This window comes from Thunnus maccoyii, chromosome 9 (assembly GCF_910596095.1).
Source record: "Thunnus maccoyii chromosome 9, fThuMac1.1, whole genome shotgun sequence".
NCBI classification, from domain to species: Eukaryota; Metazoa; Chordata; class Actinopteri; order Scombriformes; family Scombridae; genus Thunnus; species Thunnus maccoyii.
In genome coordinates, this window is record NC_056541.1 from 17167294 (window position 1) to 17192630 (window position 25337).

At 37.9% G+C, this 25337-nt stretch overlaps 3 protein-coding genes across 8 annotated transcripts in view; 1 reads left to right on the forward strand and 2 right to left on the reverse strand.

Annotated features, from left to right (window-relative positions):
• The window catches only part of agtpbp1 (ATP/GTP binding carboxypeptidase 1), a 29181-nt gene extending 25065 nt beyond the window's left edge, over window positions 1-4116 (reverse strand). For 2 of the 3 annotated variants that reach the window (XM_042420772.1, XM_042420770.1), the window contains exons 1-3: window positions 3998-4116; window positions 2562-2620; window positions 942-1072 (exon numbers count right to left, since the gene is read on the reverse strand). In XM_042420772.1, the coding sequence (XP_042276706.1) occupies window positions 942-1072; window positions 2562-2593 (163 nt within the window). In that variant the 5' untranslated portion in view covers window positions 2594-2620; window positions 3998-4116. Of the gene's footprint in view, window positions 1-941; window positions 1073-2561; window positions 2621-3976 lie in introns of all 3 variants that reach the window. The other variant, XM_042420771.1, reaches the window with a different exon arrangement.
• Window positions 3513-20654, forward strand: naa35 (N-alpha-acetyltransferase 35, NatC auxiliary subunit). 3 transcript variants are annotated; one of them, XM_042420775.1, is made up of 23 exons: window positions 3513-3536; window positions 8450-8578; window positions 8691-8724; window positions 9095-9209; window positions 9396-9470; window positions 9760-9927; window positions 10181-10247; window positions 10376-10419; window positions 10532-10582; window positions 11090-11173; window positions 11355-11469; window positions 11940-12118; window positions 12244-12303; window positions 14236-14342; window positions 14544-14610; window positions 15519-15617; window positions 15866-16044; window positions 17603-17739; window positions 17907-17974; window positions 18075-18215; window positions 18354-18476; window positions 19492-19572; window positions 19838-20654. In XM_042420775.1, exons 2-23 carry the CDS (start codon window positions 8458-8460, stop codon window positions 19895-19897), a joined length of 2175 nt encoding a protein of 724 aa, XP_042276709.1. In that variant the 5' UTR covers window positions 3513-3536; window positions 8450-8457; the 3' UTR covers window positions 19898-20654. The 3 variants fall into 3 exon arrangements, with proteins under 3 accessions (XP_042276709.1, XP_042276708.1, XP_042276707.1); XM_042420774.1 differs by lacking the exon at window positions 3513-3536 and adding an exon at window positions 6260-6349; XM_042420773.1 differs by lacking the exon at window positions 3513-3536 and adding an exon at window positions 8288-8311.
• An 894-nt stretch (window positions 20655-21548) lies between these two features.
• LOC121904393 (kallikrein-7-like) lies at window positions 21549-23849 on the reverse strand. Of its 2 annotated transcripts, XM_042422121.1 has the most exons (4): window positions 23531-23849; window positions 23131-23414; window positions 22907-23046; window positions 21549-22813 (listed from the first exon to the last, which is right to left on the reverse strand). In XM_042422121.1, the coding sequence occupies exons 1-4, from the start codon at window positions 23698-23700 to the stop codon at window positions 22664-22666; spliced, it is 744 nt and encodes a 247-aa protein (XP_042278055.1). In that variant the 5' UTR covers window positions 23701-23849; the 3' UTR covers window positions 21549-22663. The 2 variants fall into 2 exon arrangements, with proteins under 2 accessions (XP_042278055.1, XP_042278054.1); XM_042422120.1 differs by having other exon boundaries at window positions 21549-23046.
• Between the last annotated feature and the right edge of the window lie 1488 nt (window positions 23850-25337).

Genomic DNA, 25337 nt, shown 5'->3' on the forward strand with positions numbered 1-25337 from the left:
AACAGGAAGCGGTGGGGTTTATGGGAAATTTGGCCTTATCATGAGAATCAGGCTACCAAAGGGGGGAAAAAAATTGCAACTTTTTTATGCATAAGTTTACGGCTTAATTACATTTTAACAGGCAAATTATTTTAAAAAATTCATCTCCCATACACTTGTCATGAAAGGGGAGATTAGCTACAGAGACCAAAACTGTTTTTTGTACCAGGCTGTAAACATGTTTATTTCTGCTGTAAAGTTGGGTGTTTTAACATGGGAGTCTACGGGGATTGACTCGCTTTTGGAGCCTCAAGTGGCCATTCAAGAAACTGCATATAAATTATAAATTAATATAAATCATATAAAACTTTGCATCACAATTTTTGAGAAAAGCCACTGCAAAATCAAGCATTTTTGATCGCAACAATCACAAAGAAACTCTGCAAAATCCTGGAGGGACTGTTCAGTTTATTAATCAACTCGACCAGACTAGCTTAAGCTTTGCACCAAGACACTTTAAATCAACATGCTGACTATGTGTAAGTTTTTGTGCTGAATGCCAGTTAGGTTAGCCAATAATATAAATCACAAGACCTGAAATGATTATTGCTTTGACCAAACACTGTGATGGAGTATATGGGTGCTGGTCATGCCACATTTATTGGAGATGTGTGGAGGTGAAGTTTTAGTGTCTATCTAACTTTCTATTGTATTATATATTGCATATATGATGGCAAAACAAACCAAGAGAGCCTTTTTATCCATAAATCCACCTTATTGTTTTAGAAAATGTATTATAATCCATGAGCATAATGCAGAAATTGTATCACACTTAGTTAAAGATATCACTGCTTTGTCTATGGACAAATAATTCATTAACTTAGGCTAATGTCTATTGTTGCAGTTTGAAAACAGGAGATTGCAGGTTATTTTGTGCGTGTGTGTCGGTGGTTTGCTCTCACCTTGTGTCTGTATGAGATGAAGTATCTTTGCAGTGACCTGTCGTGCCATCTCAGCATCCCTCCCCATGGCCTCTCCATTCATCCTCTCCAGTTGACCCAGGAGCATGAGTACCCTGGAGTTACTGGGGACACTGGCAACACATATACAGACACACATGGTACCTTTAGAGAGAATTTATGTAACAGGATGATTTTAATTCTAAATGAATTCCTGTATAGGTATTTGGACAAAGGATAATAAATAAGGAAGTTGCACATTTAAGTCCATGTGGAGGGAACGGAGATCAGTCTGAGCAACATGATGCATCATTTACAATACAATGAGTGGATGCTATAACGCATGAGCTACAAAACATGTGCTCTTTGTCTAGGACTGTAAGAGAACAATGAGTCAGTGTTATCATACAAGTGTTTCAAAGTAGTTCAGACTGAGAGACAAACATATAGCACGTGCTAAGAAGTCATATTTAGTCAAATGTTTTATTTATAGAAACATCCAACAAAAAAAAACAGTCCTCTCTGTAAAAAAGCACACTGTTAAGATGATGGCAGACCATGTTTAAACACAGCTGAAGTTCCCCTTTATGAACTCTGTTCCATTATTCATTACAAAACTGACTGTTAAGGCTGTCTCCTTCTGCTTCACTACTTGTGGGATAGTGACCCATCCTATAAAATTAGCTCAGTGGCGGTCAGCTGGAAACACGAGGTTAGAGGTCAGTTGTTGGTACAGCAACGGCAAACATGGGGGGAAGAGAATGAAAACTCTGTGATTGTACCCAGTGGAGCGGAGTTTCTCCTATGTCCTTATAAAGACACATAAATAAGGAGAGAGGGGAGGCCAAGGAGAGACAGAAAAAGAAAAACGGAAAAATGTAAAGAATGATGAAAAAAGTGATGCAAGCATGAACAAAGTAAAACACTGAGAGAGAGGTACAGCCTAAACAAACACATTGCATCAGTCACATAGATGAACAGAGATTAACTACAGAATGAACAAAGTATAAATATTGACAGTTGATAGGACAAATACACTGAGAGGTTTTTCCAAGTCTATTGGCTCTGCATTTATGACAAGTGTTATTACTTTAGTCATCATGACAAGTACTTAAGGATGTTTTAAGCAAGACGATGTAATTATCTGCACACAGTGCTGTGTTGCAGGAACACATTCTCTCAACAGAAACACTAGTGCAAAGGGAGTTAAAAGTTAAAATATTGCAAGAGCATAATCCCTTCAAAGAGGGTGGAGAGAGAGAGAGAGAGAGAGAGAGAGAGAGAGAGAGAGAGAGAGAGAGAGAGAGAGAGAGAGAGAGAGAGAATTATTGTATATTTGCATTGCAAAATATTGTTAACATGGTTGTTGTTTTTGAACTATAATGTTAACATAATGCTTTATTGTTTGTATGTTAAAACCTGTTTGCCCTGATTGTATTACCTTATACAATGTGCTTTGGCAATACTGTACTTCAATATGGTCATGCCAATAAAGCCTCATTGAATTGAGAGAGAGAGAAAGAGAGAGAGAGAGACCAGATGGTTGTGACAGAGGACATCCTGCATGTGTCTGTATGCATATGAAATTGCATTTGTTTTCTGCTGAATGGTAAATCAACTCACCCTTTCTCTGTGGCCATTTTGGGTTTGTTCATTTTTACTACATCAACATTTCATGTCGTCTGCAAGAGAGAGAAAATAAAGACAAAAAAAAAAAGCACAAGCGTAAACATGCTGTACAATTTTAGAAATGAGTATAATCAACCTTTGCTCTGTGTGCCAAATGAAATCCAAGTGAACTCACTCTGTTTTAGTCTCAGGCTTTAGTCAGCCCTGCAGCTATGCCAAAATCAGATGTCAAGAAATCCAAACTAGCTGTGAATGTGTGGGTCTGCCCATCTGTGTAAGCCAGGGTGTACCCTGCCCAGCAGTGGGTGCTGAGATAGACTGCAGCAACAGATAAATGGCTCATATCCACTGTACCAGGACACAACTACAATCAGATACCTCCTGACTGATTTAAAGAAAACAAAGGGGGCTACCCTACATGTTGTAGATCTCAGATGTCTAGAAACAAAAGAGCTGCATACAAGGTAATTTGAACACGAGGTTTAGAAAGGAATACAGCAGCATTCAGCAAGAAAGCGCAGCAAGTGACATAAGCAACAGTTTAATGCATTACATAATTACATGTCTTCCAACAGTTTTAGATTAGGTCAGACAAGTGAATACAGGAGCATTTATGAGCTGAGGTAAAGAGAAATAAAAGCAAAAACACAGCAGTCATATTTAAAGCTATCAATTCAGTACACAGCTACTAGCACCAGATAAAAAAATACAAGTTTGTTTATATAGCATTTTTACAATGATAAAATTTTATAATGAAAGTGATGATATTAAAACGATTTAACCCAAAAATAAAAAATAAAAAAAACGCTAGAAACAGCACCTCACAACAGAAAGATGTTTCCAATTTAAAATAAAGCTTTCAATTAAGCAATTTAAATCTGAGCTTAGCTGCTCAGTAAAGCTTTTCCAAAACCCTGCAGGCTCTCCCTAGACAGGTACAACCAGATGACCGCATCTGAGGAATTTAAGGTAACGCCGTAGATAAGATGTCAGACCACAATGAGCCTTCATTGTGTTAGGAATAATCTATTTGATGTTATCTTCAAAACTGTAAATTGCCAGGGGTCATGTTGTGGAGGCCAGCTTAAACAGGACAGATGGTAAGTTAGCCTGTCTCCTTCCACAAACCACAATCCTAAATCCATTTAAGAAAGGCGGCAGCTACAGTCATAACGGGAATTTAGTGTATGCTATTGTTAGCTAAGTAAAAAGCAAGCCAAGACTATTTTATTTGCTAAGTTAGGTAACCTAGCTGAGGCTGGTGCCCGCTGCACCTGCTGGACTAGTCACTCATTAGTTAACGGCCGCCTGTCTGCGACAAGAGCAGGCTAGCTAAGGGCTAACAGTGCAGCTAAATAAAGAGTAACTAGGTGACGTTAGCTACAGCAGACGGTCTCTATAATACTTACAAGACAGAGGATTTTGCAAACCTGCATGGAAAGGAGCTGTCGTCCTGTTTAGGGTGGACCAAATTCTGGGTAAGGGGGTCTGCTACTGTCTGAAACGCCCTGATGATGTTGTGATGAGATCAGCCCCAACTGTCACAAAGCATCGCGAGAATATGTTTCTCCCCGAGGTTTTAGGCACACAAAAGACGAGATTTACAGCCTCAGTGTAAAGTAAATGCACCCTAGACTTCTTCACCAAATTCAACACTAATATTGTTGTACTGCCACATTGGCAGGATTTTAAACTGTAAGCCTTTTAGTGGGGCTAGTAAGAACTGTCTTTTTTTAATTTTCTTTATCTACAGTCCAAAAAATGTTAAAGGTCCTCTTCTGACATGTTTTAAGACATATAAAAACACTCTGCTTTGAATAATAATTTGTGTCTGACGTGTTTTTCCAAAAAAAAAAAGTTAATTCACCTGGTTAGAATTTTTCACAATGGCATATACTCCTTCCTCCTTATTAAAAAATTCAGAATCTCTGAATGTCATTTTCAGAAGTTTAACTGCTGGACACAAGATGTCTCCTACTTCACTGTAAAGTCCATTCTCAGTGTATGTTCACTGGAGGATTCAAGGTTCCACATTACATTTGTGAAAGTTGAATATTGAACCAGGGTTGGCATCCAAAATAGTTCAATCCTGCTCAAAGGTACACCCCTGTAACTTAGATTTTCAAAGAACACAGAGAAACTTTCCACCTTCAGCAGGTGAATGCAAAAACAGCCTTGTAGTGTCAAACTCTACACATACATCATTCTGCATGAAGCTCAAACATCCAACTGTAGGAACAAGAAGAAAAACATATTTTTGAATGGACAGGGGCTTTAACCATTGTGAATTAAAATTATAATCAAGTCTTGTAACAGGAAATACAAAATATACGGACAAGGACAATGACAATAAAATAAAATAAGAGAGCAATAACGATATATTACAATAAATAAATGCAATTCTAAATGTTTTCAAAAATGTAATTATGATAATCAATTGTACTGATGAATGATTTTTTCAACAGTATATATACTCTTTTGCTTTTGAAGAGATTTTACAGAGTTCAAAAAATATGTCAAATCATGAAAGAACAGGGACGATAATAGTAATCTCTTGAAAAATAACATTTGTGAACAAAAAAATCAGCTATTATAATCATCACATTAACAATAAATTCAACTTTAGGGTCTTTACATTGAAAATATATTATAGCATCTTTAACAGAAAGTTTAAAATTATGTTTATGATAGAAATGATAACTAAGTTACAGTTGAAAAAGAGATGAGTGAGTGATTCATTTACATTTTTACAAAGAGTAAAGTTGGCATCTCCATCAGCAAAACAGGAAACAAAAACTTTACTGGGGTATATGTTATATAGGATTATTAATAGCCTTATGTAAGAACTACATTTTTTCATTACTTTATTCACAGAAAGCGTCACTTACAACATGTGTGACGTTAATACAGTAACAGAAAACAATTAGGCATCATAATGAAATAAAGATAACATAACAGAACATAAGAGAACATGACTTCACTTTTGATTTGTTGATACAGTCAACATGTTAACATCACAAAGGTAAATAATAATAATAATAATAATAATAATAATAATAATAATAATAATAATAATAATAATAATAATAAATAAATAAATAAATAAATAGAAAAATAACTTAACAGAAAAGGTAGGCAATTTTTTTTCTTAAAAAAAACCTTGCAGCACTCTAACTGTATGTTCACATTTCTTATTCTTTATAAGTTGGAAAAACATTTTCTAAATTCAATCATGAAAAATGCAAATAATGGGCGAGACCTTGAGAACTTGGATTTATGGATGTGAAATGTTCCCAGTATAATTAATGAACTGACAGTACGTTGAACTTTCTGGTTTTGTTTTCATAGTATAATATTACATCCCTGGCTTCCATCTTAATTGAATGGTTGGCTTGAGTGTCAAAATAATCCTTTTTTTTTTTTTTTTCCAGAATCCTGATGTATACTGACATTCATAAAATAGACGTTTATTCGTGTCTTCTTCAATTTTACAAAAAATCACCTTTGTTATTGATATCCACAAATCTTGGGACATATTTGTTGCGGGGATATATAATATGCACAATTTTATTATGTACTACTACTCAATTTGTTGAGGATGACACATTTATATAGATGTAAGGACTACTTCTTTTTTTTTAGACGCAAGGACTACATATTTTTTAATGTAAAACTACATGTCCCAGGTTGGCGGTGGCCTATGTCGTCACATTTGTGCGCCTTACACTCTACAGTCTTCGAAGAGATCTTCATTAGCTGCATGGTTAATACACAATAGTACGGTATGTTCCCATTTTCAGCTAAAATATTGCTTTCTAACAACAATATTTGTATTTTTGGGTATATCATTAAATTGAACGACCTGTTTAACTGACGAAGTTCAGACGTTGTGTACAGGAAATGTCCACTGTTGGGCAATATTAGCTTGTTAGCACACGATATTATGAGCTAATTTAACGTTAGAGAGCTTTAACTTGTCTGATGCGCCTCACATCTTTTAATAAGTTGCATGAGTAATCTGAACTTCACCCTTTATTTGTCTTCTTGTATGTTGTTCTAACCTTTCATAAGCAATTGTAAGAAACAGTGTAGTGTATAGGTTGCATCATTGCGTTGCTATTGATGATAAATGAGCAGACAGTGTGGACTGTTACTCTTTTTTATTTGTTTGACATTGTAAGTACTCTCTCAAGTAAACGCCTCACAATACCAGATTGAAGGATATGCATCAATATCTTTTTAAGCCGTAATTATATTACCTGTAAGTCGTTTAAGTACATACAATTTTGCTGGATGTTTTCATTGTGGTCATTTTAATTTAATAGTAAACCGACCCTGATTGCAGTATGCCTGCTACCTTTTAGGTTACTAAGTAAAAAAAAAGTAAAAATGTAATTCAGAATCTCAGGTAGATGTTCTATAAACATTATAAAGCAAATACATCTCAATACATCAGTTATTTATGCTGCATATATGGTATAAATCTAAAGGGATCTGTACAAATAATTAATGTAAAAAGGATAGGTGTAGGCTAATAAGCTTCAGCCTACACCTTTTCAGTCAGCATAAACTTGCTTTGGTTTGTCACTGCTTCAAAAGTAATGATTTATTTTTGTTTATTTATGATTTATTTATATGTATGTATGATTTTCACCTTATATGTTCCTGCGACCGACCAGCACCTGTCTGAAAATACTGGCTGTGCATGGGGAGTTCTGTCCTTTTATTTATATGTATATTTGAGACTGTAAATTCAGTCATGCAGACATGGGATTAGATTTTTCTAAACTCCCCCTTAGCTGTCAAAGTACTGACATGTTCTTGGTTTAGAAGGTTAAGACTTTGCAGTACACACAAGCAAGCAATTTACACCATTTTATGCTCCAACTTAAGCTTCTCAAGACAGTTCACAGACCATGATAGCATGATGATAATCCTTTACTTCACCATTGTCCTTGATATTAATGAACTGTACTTCCTTTGGATGCAGAAGTCAAGTATGAACATTAATGTGTAAAAGTTATTAAGAATATGCAGCAACCTGGAGGATATAAGCAAGAAGCTAAATTTATGACCGAGGCTTAAAAATGTTATGACACTGGTCTACAGTGGACTATTACAACACCCATGGCTGCTCAGTGTACATATAGATATAACCTAAACCTGTGACCTGACTGTACCTATTGCACTGTGTGTTCAAAGCCAACTAACCTTTGGAGTATCCGGTGGAGAAGGTGAAGAATTGTTGTAAATGGTTGTGTGAATGTGTATTTTTCAGTGCACAATTCATACAGTAAATATTTAAAGACAGTGTCTGATACACAATGTCCAATGCCACTAGACCAGAGGCTCTTCATGAAGTCACATAGTGCAAATATGTGTTTTCCCATAGACGTTTCATGCTGTGGACAGTTTGATTTGTAAAACCACCGATTTTATTAATAAAATTATGATGGCTACATTACATTTAAGTGTGCCAGCTTCAGGGTCCCACTCTTGTTCATGGTGACTCGTTTGTTCATGTCATTAGTTAAACCTGTGCTTTCACTGCTATGATAAATCAAAAAGTCTGATGAAAGAAAAGTCTGTTGAAAGCCAGTGTACAAAAATATGTCAATTTTATGTTGTCTGGATCACTGCCTTGTGTCTGGCAAATTTGCTCATGACATATTTGATATCCAGGTCCCTCAGATCCTCTGATCACTTACTTCTCTCTGTTCCACGTTCTCGGTCAAAATCAAAAGGTGACCAAGCTTTTTCCATTGCTGCTCCCAGACGGTCAGATCTTCCAGATCCATCACCACTTTTAAATCCCAGTTTATAGAATCACTTTTGCAATATATTTTAACCCTCTGTCCTGGTTTCTTTGTGTTTGTCTTTAGCAGTCAACATGGTGATGAAGTCATCAGTTGAGGATGATGATGCTGGCTGGGGGCTGGGCATCCCAGAAAAGATGAAGAACAATGCCAACTGGGTTGATATTACGCATGAATTCAAGGGTGCATGCAAAGGTACAGACTCTGAAAGCGATTGTGTGTGAGTTGCATGTGCAGTTACTGTATGAAAGAGACCGACTTGTTCCTCCTCTTCTTTGTGCTTTAACTTTGTTTTTTATTCATGCAGAATTGAACCTTGGGGAGCTGCTTCATGACAAGCTGTGAGTATGACACAGTACTTTTTGCAGACTGACTCTTGAAAGGGTCAGTTCAATAAAATGGCTCTCTAAAACATATCTTTCCGCTTAGTGAGAGGAGTCAGCTTTCCCCCCTTAAAATATATTTTACCGCTGGTTTCAGTGTCCCAAAGTGGAGATCCTGTTTAAACAGTTTTACAGCATTGACAAGAAAAAATATTTGCACTAAAACACACAATCATGTGATTTTTTTTTTGGCATAAACTCATTTGAATTTAAGCATATTGACATCTGCATCAGCTATTGAACCAATCCACAAATATCATCCAAAAGCCAAAATATGTTCAACCCTTATAAACACACACTTATACTAAACTTTCTGCTGTGGTGGCAGGTTCGGCCTGTTTGAGGCCATGTCAGCCATAGAGATGATGGATCCTAAGATGGATGCAGGAATGATTGGAAACCAGGTCAACAGGAAAGTGCTCAACTTTGAACAAGCTATCAAGGTACAGTACTGCTGACTTCCAGCTGCTGGACAATGCAAAGAATGAATTACCTGGTATTAAGACACAGAACCTAATTTTCTGTTGTACAGCTCAACATTTTAATAATTGTCATGATCAGTTGTATTTGGGGTTTTATTGTTGTTGTTTTTTTTTCTTTCATCGTAACAGTAAATTTTTCCCTTTTAGGAAGGTGCTATCAAGGTGAAAGACCTTAGTCTTCCTGAACTCATCGGGATCATAGACACATGTTTCTGCTGTTTGGTGAGTTTCAATCTCCCAACCAATGAATCTCCTTTCTCAGCCAATAAATGCGAAGAAGCATGTCATCATACATGTTAACATACACTGTTGGTTTTTCTGTATAATATATGAATCTAGAGTTTTGAATTTGAGTATCCTTTCTCCATAAGTTTGTCAAAGAAAATAACTATTTCTATAAATTCAGGACAGCACTTGGCTCATTGAAGCCCATTGAATTTTAGATCAGCTCCACCGTGGAAAATCCAGTCATCATGTTTGTGTGTGTTTTTGTATATTTGCCCACGTACAGATCACGTGGCTGGAGGGCCACTCCCTGGCGCAGACTGTGTTCACCTGTCTTTATGTCCATAACCCCGACCTGATTGAGGAGCCAGCCCTCAAAGCCTTTGCCCTGGGCATCCTGAAGGTGTGTGACATCGCCCGAGAGAAAGTCAACAAGGCTGCTGTGTTCGAGGAGGTACGCATCTTTTACAGTTTGTTTGTGTTTGTGTGTGTGTTTGTGTGGGTGGGTGGGTGCATCTGTCGTACTGTTCAAATCTGAAAAAGGCCACATTAGGATTGCTGGGAGATGCACATGATTACAGTATTTAAATAGGGAACAGGTATACATTTTTTTTCTAAATGATGTTTCTGCTCTGCCTGTTGGTGTGCTGTTGAAGACTCAGTGTTGTATTTGTATGAATTATGATGTGCTTTATATTTTTCTGTAGGAGGATTTCCAGGCCATGACCTATGGCTTCAAGATGGCTAATAATGTAACAGACCTGCGGGTGACAGGTACAAGTACAGTACTGTGATAATTCATTAAGTCTGCAGGTTTACAAAAACTCTGGACAACTGAAGCCATTACTAATGAATACAAAGATTTTTGATGTCCTCTCTCTCTCTCGTGTTCAACTGAACAGGTATGCTGAAAGATGTGGAGGATGAGTTACAGAGGAAAGTTAAGGTAACTGTTCTTGACCATTTTAAGCTATATTTTTTGCCTTTACACTGTTGTTGATAGCAAAGCTGCTGCTGAGCCATTACATTGTCTCTTGGTTTCTTTCTTACTCCTTCAGAGCACACGCAGTCGACAAGGTGAGCAGCGAGATCCGGAGGTTGAGCTAGAGGTAAGTCGGGTAATCCCTCCATGTCTATGCCGCAAATTGTGTTTTTTCTTAGTTATATGGGAATGCTTCTACATTAGCATTTAGACCATCTGAAACCTAAAAACTAGTGTAGCCACATACAGTATTTGTTTGTGACAAATGTGCTAGCAAGTTCCTAGCCTAGTATCCCCACATTTCTGTCATAAAGAAACTAAATCCTCAGTCGTCCTTGTCAGTCTCTGGCTGTTGTAATTTCATCTCCTGCCGGTCAGAGTGTGGGATTGATACGACCTTTAGAGACTCTCCTCTGGAATTTCCAGCCGTTTCATTAAAGCAGTAATAATAAAGGAAGGAAAAAAGCAGACTCCAAAAATGGACTTCTTCTGGGTGGTCAAAACAAAAATAAAATGTAGCCTTTGTTGTTTCTTGTGTCTTGTGGAGCCTCAAAGACTTGTTAGGAAATGTCTATTTATAGGTTTGCATGCCATGTGTGTGCCTTTAATGTCCTTATATGCTCTTTTTTCCCAGCATCAGCAGTTCTTGGCACTTTTCAATAGAATCAAGTTCACACGACTTCTGTTGACTGCACTGATCGCCTTTACCAAGAAAGAGGTAATACACATACAAACACACACAGTATGAGACAGCGGCAGAAGTCTTGACTGCTTAACAGCTTTTAAAGCTTGTTTCTACTTAATACTATGAGAAGCTTCCATGAAAGCATCTAAAGTTAAATCGGTAATTGTCTTACTTGTGTATGTGTGTGTTTTTGTTTATGTTTTGTCTGAATCAGACCAGCTCGGTGGGTGAGGCCCAGAAGCTTGTGGCTCAGGCTGCTGACCTCTTATCAGCCATTCATTCCAGTATTCAGCACGGCATTCAGTCACAGAATGACACCACTAAAGGAGGTAACACGTTCTCTCTCTCTCTCACACACACACACACACACACACACACACACACATAACCACCCTTCAACCATTTAGTCAAGCACATACCTTGGCTCAGTACGGATTTACAAACTAGCAGTTGTAAACACACAGACACACATACTGCACATGCTTAGAGTTCATTGTGGAAAAAAGTTAGTAGATCTAAATAAAAGAAAGTATGGCGCATACATTATATGCATTCCTGCTCTCCAGCCATCCAATGAAGTAGTTGCTGTAGCAACCCAGACCGTTACAATACAGTAAACACTAAATGTACTTCCTTGACTTCAACAAATTTCCATAAACTGTTCTGAAAAAGCCTGTTACAAACTTTTTATCTCACTTTACTCCATCACATTTGGCTGATTAGCTGATTAGGGAAGATGAGTTCATAATTTAGAATATGACCGGTGTTAACTTTGATTTTTTTTCTATGTATGCTGCAGATCACCCTATCATGATGGGCTTTGAACCCCTGGTCAACCAGAGACTGCTGCCACCTACCTTTCCTCGCTACGCCAAGATCATTAAGAGGGAGGACATGGTGGCCTATTTTGGCAAACTCATAGAGCGCATCAAGACTGTTTGTGATGTGATCAACACCACCAATTTACACGGCATACTGGTGAATACAAATATTTAGAAACAGATATACACAGAGAAGTACATTTCCTAGCCTTGAACTGATAGAAAATATAAAAGATGAAGACACTAATGTTGACTTGAACATTGTGTTTGTGGTTTTACTAGGACTTCTTCTGTGAATTCAGTGAACAGTCTCCCTGCGTGCTTTCTAGATCTCTACTTCAGGTGAGTTAATGGTTGTCGTTCAGATTCACAAAGCTGGAGAGACACTGTTTTGGCTGTCTGATGCCTATAACCCTTGATTATATACAGTGCTGCTTGAAAGTTTGTGAACCCTTTAGAATTTTCTGTATTTCTGCATAAATATGACCTAAAATGTGATCAGATATTTACACAAGTCTTAAAACTAGATAAAGTGAACCTAATTAAACAAATGAGACAAAAAAATAAACTTTTTCATTTATTTATTGAGGAAAATTATCCAATTTTACATATTTGTGTGAGGCAAAAGTATGTGAACCATTGCTTTCAGTAACTGATGTGACGCCCTTTTGCAGTAAAAACCAAAAGTTTCCGGTTACTGTTTATCAGCCCTGCACATCAGCTTGGAGGAATTTTAGCCAATTCCTCCTTAATTAACTTAACAGTTTCAACTCAGGGATGTTGGTGGGCTTCTTTGCATGAACTACATGCCTCAGGTCCTTCCACAGCATTTCTGTAGGATTAAGGTCAGGACTTTGACTCGGCCATTCCAAAACATTATCTTTCTTCTGCTCTACCCATTCTTTGGTAGAACGACTTGTGTGTTTGGGGTCATTGTCTTACTGCATGACCCACGTTCTGCTTCAGTTCACAGACAGATACCTTGACATTTTCCTGTAGAATTTGCTGGTACAACTCAGAACTCATCGCTCCATCAATGATTGCAAGCTGTCCTGGTTCAGGGGCAGCAAAGCAGCCCAAACCGTGATACTACCACCAGCATGTTTCACAGATGGGTTAAGGTTCTTATGCTGGAATGCAGCGTTTGCTCATCGCCTAACATAACGCTTCTCATTCAAGCCAAAAAGTTTGATTTTGGTCTCATCCATCAACAGAACATTTTTCCAATCGCCTTCTGGCTTATCCATGTGGTCATGAGCAAACCGTAGACGGCAGCAATGATTGTTTTGGAGAAAAGTGGCTTTTTCCTTGCAACTCTGCCATGCACACCATTGATGTTCAATGTTCTCCTGATGGTGGACTCATGAACATTGACTGTAGCCACTGCAAGAGAGACCTTTAGTTTCCTAGACGTTACCCTGGGGTCCTTTGTGGCCTTCTGGACTATTACATGCCCGCTCTGGGGTGATCTTTGTTGTTTGACCATTCCTGGGGAGGGTAACAATGGTGTTGGATGTTTTCAATTTGTACACAATCTGCCTGACAATCGACTGGTGGAGTCCAAACTCTTTAGAAATGGTTTTTAACCCTTTCCAGCTTGATGAGCATCAACAACTCTTCCTCTAAGGTCCTCAGAAATCTCCTTTGTCTGAGCCATGACACACTTCCACAAACCTGTTTTGTGAAGCTCAGAGTTTGACAGTGAAGACCCAGATTTCTCCTCTTTAAATAAGGCAGGGTCTCCCAGACTCACACTTGATTGTCATCCCATTGATTGAAACACCCAACTCTAATTTCCCCTTCAAATGAATTGATAATCCTAGAAGTTCACATACTTTTGCCATGCACAAATATGTAACATTGAATCATTTTCCTCAATAAATAAACAAACAAGTGTAAGGTTTTTGTCTCATTCGTTTAACTGATGTTTATCTAGTTTTAGGACTTGAATGGAAATCTGATCACGTTTTAGGTCATATTTATGCAGAAATAGAGCAAACTCTAAAGGGTTCACAAACTTTCAAGCAGCACAAACCTGTGTTGTGAAGCTCAGATATATATATATATATATATATATATATATATATATATATATATATATATATATATATATATATATATATATATATATATTTATATATATATATATATATTTATATATATATGCAGTCATTAACAAAAAACAGTTTAAGTAAAATTGTGTTTCAGACAATATTATACAATATCAATATAAAACCCAGTATGATAACTAACAGATTGTTTTCCTGAACCCAGACAACGTTCCTGATAGATAATAAGAAAGTGTTCGGCACCCACCTGATGCAGGACATGATTAAAGATGCTCTCAGATACTTTGTCAGCCCACCTGTCCTCTCTTACAAGTAAGTGTGACATTGGTTAAATCACTAAATCCTAACTGGTGAACCTTATCTTGAGCTTAAGCTTACTCTGTGTGTGTGTGTGTGTGTGTGTATGTGTGTGTGTGTGTGTGTGTGTGTGTGTGTGTGTGTGTGTGTGTGTGTGTGTGTGTGTGTGTGTGTGTGCGCACGTGCGTGCTCGTGCATGCACTTGTTCCTCTCCAGGTGTTGTCTGTTCAACAACCACCAGGCTAAAGACTACATTGACTCCTTTGTCACACACTGCTCCAGGGTATGTTACTTTTACTGTTCAATTATAGTCTGCACATCTGATGCATTCCAATACTGCAGTCTAGGGCTGCCACTAACGATTATTTTCATTATCAATTAATCTGTCGATTATTTTCTCGATTAATTGATTAGTTGTTTGGTCTATAAAATGTCAGAAAATGGTGAAACATGGTGATTACGTTTTCCAAAGACCAAGGTGACGTCCTCAAATGTCCTTTTTTGTCCCGACCAACAGTCCACAACCCAGAGATATTCAGTTTACTGTCATAGAAGATTAAAGAAACCAGAAAATATTCACAGAGAACAAAAGGGACTGGAGCGCATTGATTAATTCATTGCCTTTAATTATGTCTGTTTGCACAATTAAAGGCTATGAATTAATCACTGTGCTCCAGTCTTTTTTGTTCTCTGAAAGTCTGCTGTCCTCGAAGTGAGAAGCACCTGATTCAGCTGCATTTTGCATCTCATTTTTGGAAGATACGTGTACAATGTTTCAACCAGAAGATGTTCACATTTGAGAAGTTGGAATCAGAGACTTTGGACATATTTTCTTAAAAAATGACTCCAGACAATTAATCGATTATCAAAATAGTTGGTCATTAATTTAATAGTTGACAACTTATCAACTAATTGTTGAAGATCTACCTCAGTCGCCCAGAGCACTTTACTGGATGCTTTCTCTTCAGCATAAGTTTGCTGAATAGTTTAGGAGAAGACATAGAAAAATGTTTCATCAGGATAGTTTGATGAGAGCTGTGTTTTCTAGTGAGATGAAGGAAATTCTTCCATCAACCCTTTATATGAATTTAACAAGTGATGAAGCTATCTTGGTGTCTTCTGACTGTGTGTTTATACTGTGTGTGTGTGTGTGTGTGTGTGTGTGTGTTTGCTTGTTAATTCTCCCTACAGCCATTCTGCAGTCTGATCCAGATCCATGGACATAACCGAGCTCGACAGCGAGACAAGCTGGGTCACATTCTTGAAGAGTTTGCCACACTGCAGGATGAGGTTAACTGCAGCATTTTCTTATGTTGTATTCCTCCTTTTTTACTATGTTTAAGCACAACACCACCACTTATGCATTTTTTGCCACACAAGTTAGATAATGATCAGGAAGTTTTAGTCACATATTGACTTATTCAAAGCACCTTATCTTCTTACTGTGGGTTTTTCCTCAACCATTCTCAGGGCCGTTGTGATTTTATCAATAATGACCCAACGACTACTAAGTTCTGCCTCTGTATGTGGTCCTGCAGGCAGAGAAGGTGGATGCAGCACTGCATAGCTTGCTGATGAAACTTGAGCCTCAGCGACAGCATCTTGCCTGTCTTGGCACCTGGATCCTCTACCATAACCTGAGGATCATGATCCAGTACCTGCTGAGTGGCTTTGAACTGGAGCTTTACAGCATGCATGAATACTACTACATCTACTGGTAAAGCACACACACTGTTATATGTTGCAGGTTGTCACTGGCTCACTATTATGACTCATAAAATCAGATCTATCTATGATAATAATAAACTTTATTTATATACCACTTTTCTTAACAATGTTACAAAGTGCTTCACAAAAAGGAAATAAAACCAGGCAAGGCCAATAAAATGAGAATAAGGCCAAGGACATGAGCACAGAGAAAGAAAAGACAATAAAATAAATAGATCAAATAAATAAGAACATATATCAAACATTTCCAAAAGCTTTCACAAAGACAAAAGTTTTAAGAAGAGATTTAAAAGAAGCTTGAGCATTAGTGTGTCTGAGTTCAGTAAGCAGACATCCATACTGTGGGCGCTAGCCAGTGTAGCAAGGCAAGCACAGGGGTAATGTGATCATGCCTCTTTGTCTCGGTAAGAAGTCGAGCAGCAGTGTTTTGTACCAATTGGAGATGGTGGAGGGAGCCTTTGCTGATACCCAAGGAAAGTGCGTAGCAATAATCAAGCCGAGAACAGATAAAAGCATGTACAACTTTTTGTAAATCAGCAATTGATAAAAATGGCTTAATTTTAGAGATAATCTTGAGCTGAAAGAAACATGACTGGACAACACAGGTTAGCATCAAGGTTAGCGTCAAAACAGAGGTTAGCATCACATATAACCCCTAGATTCCTAGCAGACTGCTTAATATTATTTGATAGATCACCAAGATTAGCACCAAAAGATCTTATGGAATTTGGGGGACTGAACAGGATGACCTCAGACTTATCATCATTAAATTTAAAGAAATTTTGGGACATCCAGCACTTAATATCAGAGAGGCAAGTTGTAAGATTTGCTAGGCTGCTAGGATCTTTGGGTTTTAATGGCATGTATAACTAAGTGTCGTCAGCATAAAAATGGTAAAGCACATCATGATACTGAATAACCTGGCCAAGAGGCAGCAAGAGCTGTCTCGGTGCTATGAAGTTCTCTAAAACCAGACTGGCAACAGTTAAAAACACTATTATCATTCATAAAAGATATCAGTTGGGATTAAATTATTTTCTCCAGAACCGAGATTGTTTTGTAGTTAAGGACGGGGGTCCAAATTAGGTTTTTTAGCAACAAATGAATAATAACATGCTTAACACTGTTTGTAAAAGAATGAGGAGCCAGAGAATTGTTAAAAAAATGCATAATAACAGGACTAACAGTGGAAGATACCTCCTTTGTCTGAGATGCAGGAGGAGGAGTTCATATGGGAGGCTGTACTCTCTTAGCACTGAAATTGTTATGGGTTGTAACTGGGAAAAAGAGGCAGAATTAACACGAGAAATAGAATGCAAGGGTCAGGCTGGATTTGGGATCTAATATTCTCCACTTCATTTACAAAATGAGCAAGAAATTTATCAGACACCTCAACATCAGGTACAGAAAAAGAAGTGGAGGGACCATTAATAACAGAATCAATTACCCTAAAGAGAACTTTTGGATTGTGGTGATTTCTAGATTTCAATTCAGAGAAATAGACCTACAGCATGAATGGGTGCGTGTGTGTCCATTTATGACTGCAGGTACCTGTCAGAGTTCCTTTACGCATGGCTGATGTCCACTCTGAGCAGAGCAGACTCCTCTCAGATGGCAGAGGAGCGGATTCTGGAGGAGCAGCTGAAAGGACGCAGCAGCAAAAAGACCAAGAAGAAGAAGAAAGGTACAGTCTACTGCAGTCTCCGTGGTTGAGGTGGATTCTTCTCTGTGTATGAACACAGCATGTTGGCCAATGTCTGAAAAGACACTGTATAATTTCTATGTGGAAGTATTATCCTTCTGTAGGTGCGATGAGCCATTATTGATGTTATGTTTGGGTTTACTCTGCAGTTCGCCCTCTAAGCAAAGAGATCACCATGAGTCAAGCATACCAGAACATGTGTGCTGGCATGTACAAGGTAGGACACCAGTACAGACGCACTTTGACTCTTTTTCTACCCTATTTGACACATATTGAGGTATAATCCATCATCTCTCTGACCCTGTCTGTCTCCTAAGACCATGGTAGCACTGGATATGGACGGGAAGGTGCGTAAGCCTCAGTTTGAGCTCGACAGCGAGCAGGTTCGCTATGAGCATCGCTTCGCCCCCTTCAACAGTGTGGTCACCCCCCCACCTGTGCACTACATCCAGTTCAAGGTACTGTTTGTCTGTGTGGGTGGAATTTATCTAGCAGGGACTTCACATTTTCTGTTTATCCCATCATGTTTGTTTTTTCTTCTCCGCACTCCACTTTTCTCTGTTTTTCTGCTCTTTCTGACTCTTTGTCTACTCCAGGAGATGTCCGATCTGAAGAAGTACAATCCTCCACCAGGCTCCGCGGACCTCTACCTGGCAGCCAGCAAACATTTCCAGCAGGCCAAGCTCATTCTAGAAAATGTGCCCAGCCCAGACCCAGAGGTCAGGAAATTTAACAATTATAAAATAAATTCCTGCTCTATAAAGATCATAGATTTACATGAACTTATTGCTGAGGTACAGGCGCAACACACATACTACAGAAAAATGTAAGACACAACCAAAAAACCTGACACCATAGATAGACGTGCCTTCAAATGCCATACTAGCCCTTACACTGACGATCAAATTTGAATGCAACTCACATCCCAATGCAACACGACATGCTAAATATTATTTCCATTATAAATGGCCTGTATGAGGAATAAATGCAAAACCATTACAGAGTATGTCTAAAAAAATCATTACACACATATGCCAAATGAGGCAAGCCCAATAATGACTGTTGCAAGCAACCATTTCAACAGCTGAATGATCACAGCACACCAGGTGAAGTGATGTGATGATATAAGAAATAGCAGAAAGAGACAATGTATTGCAATGCGTAAGCTATTAGAAATAATGGTTGTTTTGTTGTTCTCCTTTTCAGAAACAGAAATTAAATGAATGAAAACAGAATAGCGATTTGAGTTTCATTTCAAAATCCATAAATGAAAAGACATTTTTCGTTTTCCTGGTCAGAAACAGCAGAAACAACATTTATAAAGGGCTTGATTTTCCTTCTTACCTTTTGTAAAGCAGAAAATAAAATAGTTAACTAATGTATGAACTGTAGAATATGGAGATGCACTTGTTCCACACAGGAGGGTGGATTAATAAAATGGTCTTTGAACATATTTTCTATCAGCAATAAAGTGTATCTACTACTGTTATTACCGTAATAACAACAGCGCCCCCCTGCTCTCCCTCTCCCTCTCCCTCTCTCTCTCTCTCTCTCTCTCTATCTCTCTATCTCTCTATCTCTCTCTCTCTCTGCTGAAAGACATACAGCAGCGGCTACTTCCTCCCAATGGGGGGGTCACACAACAGTTTCTGCTGTATTGCACCAACCTAAGAAGCTCTTACCTTCTCTCACGTCTTCGGATATCAATAACCAGTTATTAATGCTTTTTAACAGGTGACTCGTATACTGAAAGTGGCCAAACCCAACATTGTAGTTATGAAGCTCCTGGCCGGAGGGCACAAGAAGGAGACCAAGGTAACATAATACACACATTCACGTGATTATCATTATTTTCCATGTAATGTAATATTTACATTATAGTGTGTAAATTTAAATGTAATCCAAGCCACATGGTGTCAGTGGTTCCTCATGAGTTTCCAGTTTCCAATTCTGAAATGGATATTTTATATGTAGAAGAGTGTGTTGTTTGCATATGGCTGGTGTTTAATTGACAACAATTGTGATTATTGTAATTTCGGTGTCTTTTGGAGTAAAAAATGTCAAATTTCTGCATCTCTAGGTTCTCCCAGAGTTTGACTTCACAGCTCACAAGTACTTCCCCGTGGTCAAGATTATCTGATTCTGCTCTGCGCCACTGGCTGGTATGAACGTCTCATCAACCATAAAGACCATACTTTCACCTGAACAAGTGTGCAATGACCCTGATCCAGTCGCCCTAACTGTAACGTCGTGTAAAGGACCGTTTGATACACCCGACTCTTTCTACACCCGAATGAGAGATGTGACACATGAAACCCGACCAGAGAACTCACAACTGGACCTTAAATGAGTGACAATATCCACATCTTCATCTGTGAAAGTCTTTTTGTGTGTATGTGTGTGTGTGTCAGAGACAAGCCAAGGTGCTTTTGTGCAAAGAACTGGCCAATGGTATTTTTTATAAGTTGCCTCCAGAACAATCTTGTGAAGGCTTGAAAAGACTTGCTGTAATGATAATGGGTGCATATCATTAAATAATATGAAAAAATTAACCTTTCTATGCATCTGCTTATCTGAATGGGAATAAGCTTGAAAAAGCCACCTTGTTATACCTCAGATGAACAAATTCACTTGAATATTAGATTGCAGTCAGTCTGTGCTGTGAAACCTTGGCAGGACAATCTGCATAACTTATTTTATTGTCTGAACTTTAAGATTTTAGTGATCCAAAATTGATAGCTAACAGCCATGGGGGAGATACCTTCCAGGCCTCAAAAATAATCCAACAATCCCAGAAGACAGAAAGCTGCAACGATCACGCATCTCTGCAACAATTACATTTTTTTATTGTGATATTAATGTTCATTTCTGTCATTAAATTTCTTATTGGAAAAGAATTCCACATGTTGTCAGTGTTTTTAAGACAATAAAATCTGTTAAGAACTCCCTAATTTGAAATGAAAAGATCTACACTTAATGATTGTTTCAGTTTCATACACTTTGCGTTGGAAAGGTACATTTTGAGGAAATAGTCCTGCTTCACTTGGCTATTTCTGTGAAAAGGATCAAAGAAATGTAAAGCCATGTAAACATCTCTAAAAAAAAATACGTTTTAGTTGACACAGACAATCAGATTTTATTTAGTATTTTACATTTCCTAGAGTGTTGATGTAAAACTGATTCAAATTAAACCAACTTATGATATAATAGATACCTCATTGTACCAGAGGCAATGTGAAGCAGCAGTGCAGCCTTGTGGGGTTTTTATTACATTGCACATTAAAATAAATCAATCAAATCAATGTGTATCCATGATCCTGTTGTTAAAACGAACTAGTTAATTAATTCAGTACCAGTTAATATAGCCTGCGCTTCCAAACCCTACATAACCAACTGCATTATCACTTCTCAAAACTTGATATGCATGCAGTGATGGAGACAGAGACAGAGTAGCAAGTAGAAAACCTTGATCCCGACCCCGACCACGTTACACTAAACAGCTGATCTGCGGCGTAATACATTACTACGGTTGAGAAAATGTAGTGCCAAAGGAAAGGGCTGTCTGAAGGCAAGGTAAAGCGGTGAAAATATTCTAAATATAGCGTACACTTAAAGGGATATCGATTTTTTTTAGGTGGCTAAAATACGTTTTGCTGCTGGCCTCGTCCACAGCAGTACAGAGCTAAGTTTACTCCTGTCTGCGTCTCCAAACTGGAGGGATGCAACTCAGATAGAGAAACAATAGTTCATTTGTTTTTTCACTGTGATCATTCGAATTTAATTTGGACAGATATGCAAAACTTTATAAATAGAAAAACTGGTACTTATGTACAGATGAATGTATTTGATGTTGATGTTATATTTTATGTTCAGTGGGTTGGATAGTAATATCAACTATATAATTCAGCTTCTGATCATTCTTGGTAATTTCCACATCCACAATTTGAAAAGGTCTGGCTCCAAACCAACCATTGTTGAACTCAAACAGTATGGCACTTTAATCGAATATGTGAAGAACAAAAAAAGCTACAAAGACTTTCAGTATTTTAAAGGAAGTACATTTTATTTGAACTCTAAAAGGACTCACAATGAATAGACTTTGGACTCTTCTGGCTTGTACAAATTGTTATTTTACCTCCGTGTCGTAAGTAAAAAAAGTTTTTTACTACAGGTAATACACTGACTATGGATACCTCATACACTTAAAAAAATACAAACTATTCCTTTAACATATGTACATTTAATACACAGAATCTATACTGAAGTACTGGGTGCATTAAAAAGCAGTGGGAGACTTTTTATTAGGGTTTTTACTGTGAGTGGTGTGTTAATGGTGTAGATTTACATACTGAGGTCTTATATAGTAAATAGTGTTAGAGTACAAGGAGAAAGTGATGCACTATGTTGTATATACAATATATGGCTGTAGCCACAACTACAGTATAGTGGAGACACAGGTCGGCTTCATGTTATCTGCCTTATCAAACCCTTGTGGATATCTAACATTTGACATTCAAATGTGCTTCAAAGAATTGACAGATAACACATGAACCGTGGGAGATCACATCTTTTTATTCATAGGAAAAAAAATTGGTTTTACCAACTGCACACTGGGAGGAGAATAGTTATAACATGGTAATATCCGAATCGTATTTTTCATATCAATCATACATTGAAAAAGAAGAGAAAGAGATATTTGGATTACAGATATCCTAATTGCACTTTAAAATGTTTTGTTTGCTTCCAATTATAAAATGTTTTATCAACACAATATTGAGTACAAAACTAGTTGGCATAAAATTAAGTAGATTTGACAAGTAATAATACTTATAAATGAAAAAATATGAGAATTGATATTTACTTTTAAAGTCCATTTGTGATCCCGGTCTTAACCTGTGAGGTTTACTCATGAATGTGTGCGCATGGTGTCTTCAATCCACTTGAGGTAGTGACAGGTATCCAGCATTACAATCGGGTTTGCACACTTATCAACAGGGTTGCTGACAATGATCCCATACAAGAGATCATTATACTCCACAGCTGTACCTGCATCGCCCTGGAAGAGAGACATCAGAGGTGTGATCAGTTTACATTTGTGATGGCATAAAAATGAACAAAAGAAATAAAAAATATAAAACTGTCTGCTTACAAAGCAGGCCTCCACGCCGGGTTGAAAGGCACACATGGTGGTAGATTCGTCACTGTAGTACTTTCCACCAGGTTTATCATTTTCACCACATGCAGCAATCATTGTTCTGGCACAGCTCAGCTTTCTGCTGGATTTGGCCTCTGAGGGTTCAAAACAAAACATCAGATTAAGTGAATTCTATATTCAAAAGGCAGAACTGGATCTAGTATCTTGGTGCTGCTCACTTTTCATGTTGGCCGTTGTTGCTCCCCAGCCTCCAACTTCAACCTGCTGTTTCAGCTTGGGCCTCTCACACTCATGGTGAGGAAGGGGGATGGTGGGATGTTCAGGGGACACATCCTTGTTCAGTTTTATGAGCATGATGTCATGAATACGCCCTTCTTCGTCTTTGAAAGATAACTGTTGTTTATCCGCAATTTCTTGCTCAGTTCCTAGGCTGTTTCGTTTAAGGAATTCCTTAGCTTTTTTCCATTTTGACACATTTAAGCCAAACTTCAGTTTCACAAGCCTGCAAAAAACAAGAGAAGAACTTGTTGTCTGGGGATTGACACAGATTGAGGCCAGTTTTCCGTCATTATAAAATACATCACAGCTGCATCATGTGGGATGCTGGATGTTTCTTACTGTCCTGCACAGTGAGAAGCAGTGATGACCCAGCGGGTGTTGAGCAGAGCTCCTCCACAGCGCTTGTCCCCTTGGACAGAATGTATCTCGACATGGTACTGCCTCTCGCTGCGACAGCTCTTACCCCCAACAATCCTCTTCACAATGGCCCCTGATGCAGCACCTGACATACGGAAGAAGAGCAGATAACGGCGTACTTCAGTGCATCTCTCAGACAATGACACAGAAGATAAAATAACTTCTTCCTAAGCATTGAAAAATGTTTTAAAATAAAAATCTGAATGAAGTGTAGTTGGAGGAGGAAAAATTCACCAGCAAGCAGCAGAATAAGAGCAAAACAGCTCTTCATGATGGTCCCTTAGGGTGTGGATCACTCTGTACGGTTCACTGGCTGATGCTTCATCTTTTTATATCAAGTATCAGACTCAGTTTTTTTTTTTATTGGCTGCTGCTGTGGACAAAATGTGTGTTTCAAAGCCATAGGTGGCCATCAGCACACTCCCCTCAGCCCTTTAATCACATACCTTATATGGCAAATGCAACTGTTAGGGTGGAGTAGAGGTTTAGGACTGTAGGGAAGGACACTTACATTTTTTTACATTTACATTTTTTTTTTTTTACACCAATACCACAAATGACAGGTCAGAGCACTTTTCCATCCACATGGAAGCACTGTACAAAAAGGGGCAAAGTCAACTAGCCTATTTTTTTTTAATAAAGCTGAGATCCTTTAACATCCACAGGCGGCCTCTACCATGCACCTTCTGCCAGCGCTCTGTTCTTTGGCGTGGTGAGCTGGGGGGGAGGGTGCTCTCACAGCAGACAGGAACTGAATAAACAAACTGATCAGGAAGGCGAGCTCCGTCATTGGGACTGAACTGGACAGGATTCAGCAGGTTGCAGAGGTGAAAATGCTCTCAAAGCTGAACTCAATACTGAACAATCCTACACACCCACTTCATGCCCTGGAGGTGGCATCAGACTGTTTAATGTGCACAAATAATTACTGTGGTGTATTGACAGTATAATATTGTATACTGTGTATTTATGTGTATATGTGTGTACATATATTTATATATGTACATTTAGGTATGCATGTGTATATATGTTTATATGTGTATGTATTTTTTTCATTTTATATCTTTTTAGATAATACAAGTCACATATTGCACACTGTGTATACTACATGTTTTTATTGCTTTATTAGTACAATTTAGTACAAAGCTTCAATTAACTCCTTCAGTTAGCCATTCATTTGGCTGAATGAGAATTTGTTTTATAAGACATCAAATTGATGGTAGCTACAAACAAGACATTTATTTTATTCAGAACTTGTAATTTTAGTTAATATTGTATGTTTTTCAAATTAAACACTATTTACAATAGCATGTCAAGGTGTTGTTTAACATGTTACACTAAATAGATTGGTACCATTGTATACTGTTAATACTGTACTGTAGATAAATAAGTCTGGAGTCCTTTTTGCATTATACTTAAGTCAGATGACTTATGTATTAATGAGATGAGTATTTGATGTTTTACAGAGTTTCCATTTAAATGATGGTAAATGATTTGCTATTTATATTTAGCAAGTACAGTCTCGCATGAAATATGAGCATCTTTTGCTGTTTCTTTATCATTCATACGGCATTTGAGGTGACATGATCTTGAAGAATATCAGTAATTAATGAAGGTGAAAACGTAGCCTTGCAAAACTTTGGTGTGGGGCTGCTTCCTGGACATTTGTGTCAGTTAAACATCAGTCCATTTCTTTTATCTATGTGGGAAAATATAACTATAACCAGAA

Bases quoted from the DNA above. Each gene is read 5' to 3' on its own strand.
- naa35 (XM_042420775.1), top strand. From the start codon at position 8,458: ATGGTGATGAAGTCATCAGTTGAGGATGATGATGCTGGCTGGGGGCTG. The intron at 10,583-11,089 runs GTAAGTCGGGTA...CTTTTTTCCCAG, and splicing joins ATCCGGAGGTTGAGCTAGAG to CATCAGCAGTTCTTGGCACT. The intron at 17,740-17,906 runs GTACAGTCTACT...TTTACTCTGCAG, and splicing joins GACCAAGAAGAAGAAGAAAG to TTCGCCCTCTAAGCAAAGAG.
- LOC121904393 (XM_042422120.1), bottom strand. From the start codon at position 23,700: ATGTCAGGTGCTGCATCAGGGGCCATTGTGAAGAGGATTGTTGGGGGT. The intron at 23,415-23,530 runs GTAAGAAACATC...TGTTTTTTGCAG, and splicing joins GCTTCTCACTGTGCAGGACA to GCTTGTGAAACTGAAGTTTG. The intron at 23,047-23,130 runs GTGAGCAGCACC...TTGAACCCTCAG, and splicing joins AACAACGGCCAACATGAAAA to AGGCCAAATCCAGCAGAAAG.